This window comes from Lactuca saligna, chromosome 2 (genome assembly GCF_052625555.1).
Source record: "Lactuca saligna cultivar CGN05327 chromosome 2, ASM5262555v1, whole genome shotgun sequence".
Classification (NCBI taxonomy): Eukaryota; Viridiplantae; Streptophyta; class Magnoliopsida; order Asterales; family Asteraceae; genus Lactuca; species Lactuca saligna.
Window position 1 is genome coordinate 24,915,965 of NC_136418.1, and position 11,198 is coordinate 24,927,162.

Consider the following 11,198-nt stretch of genomic DNA (forward strand, 5'->3'; position numbering starts at 1 on the left):
GATGTCATCAAACTTATATTATTAAGTATTAGGGATGAGCAAATGGACCGGGGAACCGGTCGGAACCGGTACCGGAACCGGAACCGGCACCCGATGGAACCGGTCGGGTCGGGCCGGGACCGGGACGTTATTTTTGTGGATTTTTGGAACCGGGAACCGGTAGGAACAGGAACCGATATAACCGGAACCGGTAGAACCGGCAAAAACCGGAACCGTATAATACTATTTTTCAAGGACCGGTTCGAACATTTGAAGACACGACAAGAACCGGTAGGAACCGGGAACCGGTAGAACCGGAACCGATAGAACCGCCAGGCCAGTTCGGTTCTTGATTTTGGTCGAAGCCGGTTCCCGGTTCCGGTCCGGTTCGGTCCTTTTGCTCATCCCTATTAAGTATCCAACATTCAAACATTCAACATTCAAAATACACTTTCGACATTCAAAATATACTTCCAAGTTTCACCAACAAAAAAAAAGTCTAATATGTGGATTCCAACATTTCTTTGATATTTTGACTAATTCCCCGATCTCTTCCCCGTTAGCTTCAAGTTGTGTATAGCATCCACAATGTCTATATATAATTCAAAAGAAAAATGTTATTACTTACTAAAATGTAACAAATACTAATAAGAAGTTAAAAATAAGATGTAACAAGTATTAGTGTATTACCGATAGCGAGGTCATCGTCAGCTAACACATCGTGCACTTCGTCGTAGTCATATATAGGCAAGCTACTCTTTCTTAGCCAATCTTGAGTGCATATCAATGCCTCCACAATCACAACGGACAAATTAGTACGGTAGTCGGTAATTACTCGACGACCATTACTGAATGTGGATTCGGATGCTACGGTGGAAATTTGCATCCCCAAAATATCTATTAATAAACAAATTAGTGTATAATACACGACACAAATTTATAAATTAAAAATTTAAATTAGAGTAAAAGAAGGTCGATACCTCTTGCCATTCGAGCAACGATCGGGAACCGCACTGCATTATTTTTCCACCATGTGAGGATATCATATCCTTTGTCAAATCCGATTGGGTCCTCGTTTAAGTATCGTTGCAATTGACTTTCTGAGGAAGTCGAGGGGAAACTTCCCGAAGTCATATAGCTTCCAAAGAATTCGTTTTCGTCATCAAAATTAACAACTTCTTCGGGAGTTTCTTGTTGAGACGATGAGGTCATGTTTGACCTTTCCAAGTATGTCTTGAAAAACTTGTCCAATTTGCATTCAATATCAATAACCTTTGCACGTTCTTTGGATTCTATCTCATCAGCGGACATCTTTTTATCTTTGTTTTTGGCTTTAAGCATTTGGGTAAAAACAACTTTCATAAACTTTGACTTGCATTGAGGATCTAACAATGTCGCAAAGAAGACATAATCACTTATAGTATCATAGTCACCCCAATATTTGTCATATTTATGTTTCATATCCGGTACCATAAACATAAAATCCGGGTTGGTTTTATGTTTCCTAAGATGTTGCTCTATGTCTAGGATCTCCCGGGTATACGTATGGAAGATAGGCTTTGTTGAACACGAAACTTTTTCAGTTTTCTTCTTAAACTTCTCAAGGAACTCCATCATCTTTTTAATCATCTCAAAATATGAATGTGATGGTACCCTTCCCACAGTTTTCTGAAACATTGGATCTACAAAAAAAGAACAACACAATCAAATTACGTTTTATTGTTGTTAGAAAAAAAAACAGATTTGACACCCTTCCTTGCAGGGCTTGTAATTCATTCAATTTTTAACCAAATCAAGCGTTTTTATAGTCTAAATTCAACTACTAATCCTAATCTACATGTAGGAAAAAGATTCAGGTCAAAACAATTTAAATTGAATGAATTATGCATATTTGAACAACAAAATCACATGACGTTATATTGCTGTTAGAAAAAAAAAATTCAGATTTGACACCCTTCCTTACGGGGCTTGTAACTCATTCAATTTTTAACCAAATCAAGCGTTTTTATAGTTTAAATTCAACTACAAATCCTAATCTACATGTAGGAAAAAGATTCAGGTCAAAACAAGTTAAATTGAATGAGTTATGCACAATTTAATATTTGGACTGATTGCTAAAGAAATAAATATTGCTAATTTTAGTGCTGAAATATATTTGATTAATTGATTTTATTTACCTTGATGGCTATATTCGAGAAATGCGTCTTTCACATCGTACGCTGATCTTAGCAATTCAAAGGTAGAGTTCCACCTTGTTGGAGTTTCACCACACAAAAACCTTTGACTTTCTATAGCCGCATCCTTCATGGCTTGTTTAAACGTCTTGATCCGTTGCGGGGAGGCTCTAATGTATTTCACCGCATCTTGTAGGTTTTTTACATGATAAACTTCGTGTTTTAACCCCATTTTCACAACTAGGTTTATGATATGAGCCATACACCTAATGTGAAAATGTTTGCCATTCTCGTAAATACCCGGTAGTTCTTTCACAATGATGTTGATTGCCGCGTCATTTGTCTTGGCATTATCAACGGTCATCGTCATGACATTCTTCATCCCCCACTCGTTTATGCAAATTAGCAACTCTCGGGCCATGTCTTCAGCTTTGTGAGTATCAACCTCTCTAAAGTTGACTACCCTTTTGTGCATGACAAAATCTTCGGTAATGAAGTGGGCCGTGAAAACCATATAATTTATCTTTTGACACGAGGATGTCCACGTGTCGGTTGTCAAGTGGATGGCTGTTTTGGGGTTGCTCAAATGTTTGTACAACTTCTGCCTCTCCATTAAATAGAATGACACAACATCACGAGAAATTTTATGCCTTGAAGGCAATTTCACCCTACCATTAAGGGCGTTTACAAATTCTATGAATGCCTCGTTTTCAATGAATTTAAATGGTAGTTCCCCAATGGTGAAAAGCCCTAGCAAGGCAAGTTGGATCCTAGTATCATCATGTTTCCATGTGTATACATGACCCTCACCATTAGGAGCTTTCGTAAATGACAACTTTTGTTGTTTGTCATCAACTTGTTTCGGTATGTTGTCTGGATTTAACTTGCACCCATTAAAATGCTTGTTTATTGAAGTTGTACCATTCCGGTTTGGATCTGCGGCTAGTAAATGTAAACAATAATTGCATTCGGCCCACTTTCTTTCAATTCCATCGTCTTCCTTTATCCATTCGATCTCGAAGTATTTCCAAACAGGAGCGGTACAATTATCTCTACCCTCACCTCGTCTGGTTGGGTTAATCCGGTCCCTTAACTCCTTTTGAGTCTTTTTTTTTGTTTTTGGGTTTTGGTTTTGTTGGGTATTTTTCTTGTGTTCGTTTTTGTGGTGGTGGTGGTTTTTTTGTTTGTGTTGGTTTTTTTGGTTGTCTTTGTTTTTGTGTGGTTGCAAATTTTCGTTTTTTTGAAGGTTGTTGTTCTTGTGGCTCCTCTTCTTGGTTTGATTCATCACTTGGTATAACATTCAATGCCGGTGTTTCTTCTATATAATCTTCTTCTGAATCTTCTCCATAATCCTATATTCACAAAATAAAACATATAATAAGTCATATTACGTTTAAATGCTGAAAAATAAATATAAAAAAATTCAGATTTGACACCCTTCCTTAGGGGGCTTGTAACTCATTCAATTTTTAACCAAATCAAGCGTTTTTATAGTCTAAATTAAACTACAAATCCTAATCTACATGTAGGAAAAAGATTCAGGTCAAAACAAGTTAAATTGAATGAGTTATGCACATTTGAACAACAAAATCACATGACGTTATATTGCTGTTAGAAAAAAAAAATTCAGATTTGACACCCTTCCTTACGGGGCTTGTAACTCATTCAATTTTTAACCAAATCAAGCGTTTTTATAGTCTAAACTCAACTACAAATCCTAATCTACATGTAGCAAAAAGATTCAGGTCAAAACAAGTTAAATTGAACGAGTTATGCACAATTTAATATTTGGACAGATTGCTAAAGAAATAAATATTGCTAATGAGCTAAATACTAATCTTACTTGGTCATCAAAGTCTTTTCCAATCCAATTAGCCGGATTACCATCTTCATTATTGGCATCATGAGCATCCGAGTTTCGGTATCTTGATGATGGTACATTTGGTAGCCCATCCAAATCCTACAATGTCAATTTTACACATTAATTATATAACAAAAGTACTATACAAATTCGTAGTTTTGACAATCTTACATAATTACATTCATACTATAAACAATAAACTAATCTAACAAAAATTTTACATGTATGTCTGCAAAGTACATTGTTAAATGGAGCTTAAAACATGAAACATATATTATATGTACAACCTTTCATCCGTAAAGGAGTACTCCACTATGAGACTATGATCAAAAATCAAGATCTTTTAATTAAGTAGGGATAACAATGCATATATTTGGAATGGAGACAACAAAACCAAAGAAAAAAAACTTGCATGCATGCCATTATTTGGTGAATCATTGAAGCATTGAAGATTTGAAGCTAATATTGAAGTATATAATCTTAAAACATGAAGTATAAATATATGCTCTTACTTGATCTTCATGAACATCCATAGTTTGAATCATTGAAGCAATTGAAGATGAAAAATTGAAAATCAATGAATGATGATAAAGAATTGAAGATCGATTGAAACTTGGAGATGGAAACTTGTAATCATTGGAAACTTGGAGATGAAGAATTGATCAATTGAATGATGATGAAGTGATTGCCGATTGTTGAAGAGAGTAGGGTTCAATCGTTTGCTTGGAGTTGGGACTTGGGATCGTGGCCGTGACTTACAAGTAGGGATGAAAGAACGATCGCAATTTGCGTTTTTTTTTGTTTTGAGACTGTCGCCGTCGCCGTTTTTTTGTGTGTATCGCAAGATTCGATCGTGCGTTTTTGTGTGTATCGCAAGCCGGGCTGGTTCCCGGTTTTGGGCCGGTTCTAATAGCCGGTTCTTTCCGGGTCCCGGTTCCAAAAAATCACAAATTTGTAGTATAGGTCCCGGCCCGACCGGTTCCATCGGGTGCCGGTTCCGGGACCGGTTCGGTTCCTGCCGGTTCCCCGGTCCTTTTGCTCATCCCTAGGTAGATGCATTACAAGCGGAAGTAAACCTGTGCAAGGCAGCAATCACTGGAGGGACCATTGCAAGAACATTTCCGCACACAGAAGCACCCAGACCATTGAAGTATGGAGGTAAACGCGACCCCAAAGAACTTGACGAATTCTTTTGGTCGATGGAATGCTACTTCAATGCTAGTCAAGTGAAGGACGACAAGACGAAGGTAGATACAGCCGTACTTTATCTATGCGAGAGTGCAGCTCTATGGTGGCAAAGGAAGCATGGTGATATTGAAAAAGGATTATATACCATAGACACATGGGAAGAATTCAAGAGGCAACTCAAGAGACAATTCTGCCCACACAATGTTGAAGACATAGCGATGAAGAAACTTCGTGGACTAAAGCATACGGGATCCATCGGAGACTATATAGTCGAGTTCACGACCTTGATGCTAGAGTTACCCGACATGCAGGAGAAGGACAAACTTTTCTATTTCATGGATGGACTACAATCTTGGTCCTACAACGAGCTCAAAAGGAGAAATGCCAAAGACATTGACGAAGATATTGCCATGGCAGAAGATCTAATGGAATTTCGAAAAGAAAGCACGGTTAAAAAGAATAGTGGGGGAGAACAAACTATGACGGAACTGGAACCAAAACAAAACACATCCCAAACTTTAAATACGAAAGGAAAAGAAATCAAAGGAAGAAACCGAAGAGAAGAGCGAAAGGAGATCAAGTGCTACTTGTGTGATGGTCCTCACTTGATCCGAGACTGTCCGAAGAAAAAGACCTTCTATGCGATGGTTTTGCAAGAAGAAGAAGACGAAGCACAAATAAGCTCAATGCGTTTTTTGAACTCAATATCAAAAGATGAGATAAAATCTTCTAAGAAGGAAGAAAATAAAGGAGGGAGTCTCATGTTCGTTTAAGTTAAAGTGAATGCAAGGAACACTAAGGCGCTTGTAGATTCTGGAGCAACCCATAGTTTCATCGCAGAGGAAGAAGCAAGGAAGTTGGGTATTCATTATACAAAGGAGTTAGGTCGGTTGAAGGTTGTCAACTCTCCATCTAATCCGATCCTCGGAGTTTCTCGTGGAATACCCATGAAGATCGCAGAATGGGAAGGGACCATCGACTTGATAGTGGTTCCGATAGACAACTATCGCATGGTACTAGGAATGGATTTCCTGGATATGGTATGTCCTTGGTCGTTCGAAAGAGACAACACCCTGCGTATAACCAAGGGATCAACTATCCATATAATTCCCTTGGAAAGAAGAAAGACAAAAGCTCGATCCCTTTCAACTATGAAGTTGTGTTATGACAAGAGCAATATAATCAAGAAGAATATGAAGCCAAAACGGGAAGTTCGAATAAGCGAGGCACGTTCGAAGGAACAGGGATCTATATCCTACATGAAGAGTTACTCAAGGTTTTACGAGGATGAGAGAAGAAATAGGAATCAAAGTACATCGAGAAATAAAAGCACGCCTTACTCGAAGAGATACTTTGGAGAAAACGAAAAGACACGAAGTAGCCCCGTGACAAGATCAAGACATATGTATAGAAGACTTGACGAGGACGTCAAGGGTTTAAGTGGGGGAGGGTGTCACGGACCAAGTTTCTGGAAAATTCTACAATCGTCTAGAGAACTCTGGAACGATCAAGTATACTCGAGAAATCTCCGGAGAAATCAAGAATGCTCTACGAGACCCTGGAAGGTGCTAGAATATTATAGATGTCCATGGAATTAAGGAGAACGATCCGGAATAAATGATGAAGGCACTAGAAGAAATTAGAACGACCTAGAAGACTTTGGAAGGATCTAGAACACGCTAGATCATACAAGAACGATTTGGATAATGTCGGGAAGACTTAGAGATTTCTAGAGCATCGTATACAAGTTTACAATATTCTAGAGTCTTGTAAAATCCATGTATTTAATAGGAAGAGTCTAGATTAGTCATGAATGATCGGGACCTAGAAACTTCCATTTGAGGAGGTGTAAGGTTCCTATAAATAGGGGGGAGGACTCATTTGTCAAAACCATCAAGAAGTTGCCTTGTAAAGAAGTTAAGTTATATAATAGAAGCTTTATTGAAGTGTCCCTTGTCATAACTCTTACTTCCTAAGTTCGTTAGTACATCTAGATCGTCGAAGTTAGCCTGACTTAGTCGGAGAAAATACTAAGTGGCACACAGTGATTGAAGCATCCCGTGACACTAGGGCAGTGAAGACTGAGAAATAAAAATGGATTTTTTTTTCATTTTTCCAATAGTCAACTTGAACGTGATGTGTTTGCTTGGAAAGTCTACGGAATTGGGTTGGATTAGATTCAACAGGTATGGCTTCTAAATCATACTATTATTTTATAAAGAAAATCACTATAAAGTTTAATAAAATATTACTTATTTTTTTTTTTACATAATTTATCATCAGATCAAACTTACTTGGGTTGTTCAAAAACGGTGGTTTTAATCAAGGATTGCAGGTTAATATTTTTTACATACAAGATTTACTATTAAACTTTTTTTGTACATGATTTACTATTAAACAATCTCACTATCATCTACTCCGACCAACATCATCCACACCCATCACCATTGTCCACCATAGGGATGAGCATAAGCGGGTACCAGCCTATTTTTGTTGGAACCGGAACCGCTTTCCGAACCAGTGGTTCTTAAGTTATTGGAACCGGAACTGGAACCGCTAGAACCGGTTCCGGTTTCGAGTACCCGGTTTCTTAAATATAAAACTTTTTATTTATAAATTATAGAGTATATGGCATGAATATTAACGATTACAAACATCAGATGTAGAAGATATGATAATAAAACAATTATAAAAACTTGATCTTTTACATAACTAAAAAACATCATAGAAAACATTTCAATTCAAGTGAAATTTAACAAGTAGAGATGATGAAAATGAAAAATTACAAACAATAAACATAAAACAACAACAGGAAAAAACAACACAGCAAGAACAACATAGCCTTGGACTGGATCCATTGATCTTGTCAGCTCATCGAGAACAATATACTGCATGCATATTGCATCACAATCTTTAAGTTAGACCATTTGAGTAGCAAATACCTTAAAGTTTAAACATGATAAAATATAATCTCAAAGTCTGCACAAACTTACAGGACAGAGGTCATAACTTATTTCATGCAATATCCTCTTTCACTTTTTCTGGGTAACCTAAAAAAACCAACATCACAACTTATATACATGATTATTAAATTATTTTTATTAGGCAGAAATATCTATATGCATACCAGGAATGCAATAGCTTGTTGTATGTGCTTGAGCTCATCCCAAAAACAGCACAACAACAACAACAACAACAACAACAAGAATCAACCGGGTCATATTTGTATTAAGAAAAAAGAAAATAGAATCATAAATTCATAAATCATGATGTAAAATTTTGTATTAAGAAAAAGTCAGGGTATATGAAGAATTAGAATTTACCACATTGTCTACTGAAATACCCAATATCTCTGTGTTTTTCTTGTCAAATTCTACCTGTCTATCACTCAATGTAGTGATTTCTACATGATAAACACATAATTAAGAAAAAAAACTTAATAAAAGCTTAATGTACACAACTATACATTGCTGTCTCTTTTAACTTAATCTGGATAGAGAGACTTAGTGGGTTAGTCAAGTATGTAAGGGTAAAATGGTCATTTAGTCTCATTCGGACGTGTTATTCAATATAGAAAAGAAAAAAACATTATGTATACAACACTTATGTCCATACTCCATACAAACATCATCACTTTGTTCAACCACTTTACCTATACAGGGCTTAATGAGGGAAAAAGAAACAACTCCTAGGTTTTATGAACATATATACTGAGTTTTGTGGCCATGCCAATTGATTTTGTTTATGTTAAATTTATATTTGTAGGGATAGAAGACTTGAGTTGACAATGAAGTGGAGAGCTAAAGGTGGTGCTTTCTTGATTGGTTATACTAATTTTCGTAACTTGTCTCTTGGAAAGCATATCAAAAGATCTCCACATGGCTAAGGAATTTTGTAGGACTTGTTAGTTTTAAACAAATAGAAAAGAAGACAATAAGTTGTAAACAGGAGAAAAGTGAACAGGGGAGATATGCTATGCAATGTCTGGAATTTGAAATTAGAATATCAAAATCATTGTACTACATCATCTTATATAGCTGTTATTCATAACTGAAAATTAACTAGAGAATAACTATCCACTAACTCCTAATTAAACTTATTCAATTCAAAAATAAAAATTGACAAAACCATAACTACTTTTATTGCTCATTAGTGGATTCCTTAAAGCATATTTTCAACACTCCTCCTTGCTTTAAGGACTACACACTCCAATCCTTTGCCTTAAAACTTCAAACTTGCTGACCGGAAGTGGTTTGATGAAGATGTATGCTAGTTGGTCTTCAGACTTGCAGTAGACTAGAGAGACTTCACCCTTTTGCTGCACTTCTCTAAAAAAATAGAGCTTAATGTTGAAATGCTTTGTCTTCCCGTGAAATACCGGATTATTGGAGATTGCAATAGCTGCTTGATTGTCAACAAAAACATCAATGCTAAATTTTTGTTCTTCTTGCAAATCACACATAATATTTTTCAACCATAAAACTTGATTTGTGGCTGCTGTAGCTGCTATGAATTCTGCTTCTGCAGTAGATTGTGCTACAATATGTTGCTTATTTGAACACCATGAGAAAATACTTGAGCCCAAACTGAAACAGTAGCCCGATGTGCTTCTCATATCATCAATTGATCTTCCCCAATCACTATCTGAGAAACCATGCAACTTGAATCTTTGATTTTTCTCAAACTTGACTCCAAAATTGATGGTACCTTTGATGTACCTTAATATTCGTTTTGCTGCCCTAAAATGTATCACACTTGCACATTGCATAAATCGCGATAAAAGACTAACATCAAAGAGAATGTCAGGCCTTGTCACTGTGAGATACATCAAACAACCGATTAGGCTCCTGAAATAAATTTCATCAACTTTATCTGCACCATCTTCTTTGCTAAACTTTTCTTTCTCATTCATTGGGGTGGTCACTGCTTTGCATTCTTCCATTTGACATTTTTTCAAAATTTCATTTGCGTATTTCTTTTGACAGATGAACACCATACTTTTGTCTTGTTTGATCTCCATGCCAAGAAAATATGACATGAGACCCAAATCTATCATTTCAAAAACCTGCATCATCTCGTTTTTAAACTCATCTATGAGCCTCTTGTTATTTCCTGTCAAGAGCAAATCATCAACATAAAGAGAGACAATAAGAATATCATTCTCTTTATGTTTCACATAAAGAGTAGCTTCAGATAAGCTTTTAACAAAACTGAGATCCAGTAAGTAAGTATCAATCCGGCTATACCAAGCTCTCGGAGCTTGTTTCAAACCATACAGAGCCTTTTTGAGTAGATAGACTTTATCTTCTTTGCCTTGAATGTTGAAACCTTTTGGTTGCTGTACAAATATCTCCTCTTGTAGTACACCATTTAGGAAGACTGACTTCACATCTAGTTGAAACACTTTCCAACATTTTTGTGCAGATATGGCTAGTAACAATCTGATTGTATCTAAGCGTGTAACATGAGCAAAAGTATCAAAATAGTCAACACCATAAATTTGAGCATACCCTTTAACAACGAGTCAAGCCTTGAATTTGTTGATGGTGTTATTAGCATTGAGCTTTGTTTTGAACACCCATTTAACACCAATGACTTTTCTTCCTTCTGGTCTCTCAACCAACTCCCACGTTTTATTTTTTTCTATCATAGACAACTCCTCCAACATTGCTTTCTTCCATTTTGGATCATTCAGGGCTTCTTTAGGATTAGATGGTTCATTAATTACAACATTACACCTTGCATAGACATCTGTAAGTAACCTTGTACCTCTTACAGGAGGATCATCAATTGACTCGTCTTCCAAGGCATCATCTATCGATTCATCCTCTGATTCTTCTGTTGCCTTGTCACCAAAAGAAACACCTTTTTGTTCCTTTTTCTTGTTCCAGTCCCATTGTTCGTCTTCATTGAAATGTACATCTCTGCTTATTGTCATCTTTTTTGTTTGAGGATGGTACACTTTGTAACCTTTAGAAACTGAACCATAACCTACA

General features: G+C 36.5%; 1 protein-coding gene across 1 annotated transcript; it reads left to right on the forward strand.

The window, feature by feature from the left end:
• The first annotated feature begins 5,213 nt into the window (after positions 1–5,213).
• Positions 5,214–5,975, forward strand: LOC145029605 (uncharacterized). Its single transcript, XM_078978101.1, has one exon. It carries the CDS (start codon positions 5,214–5,216, stop codon positions 5,973–5,975), a length of 762 nt encoding a protein of 253 aa, XP_078834227.1.
• The last annotated feature ends 5,223 nt before the right edge of the window (positions 5,976–11,198 follow it).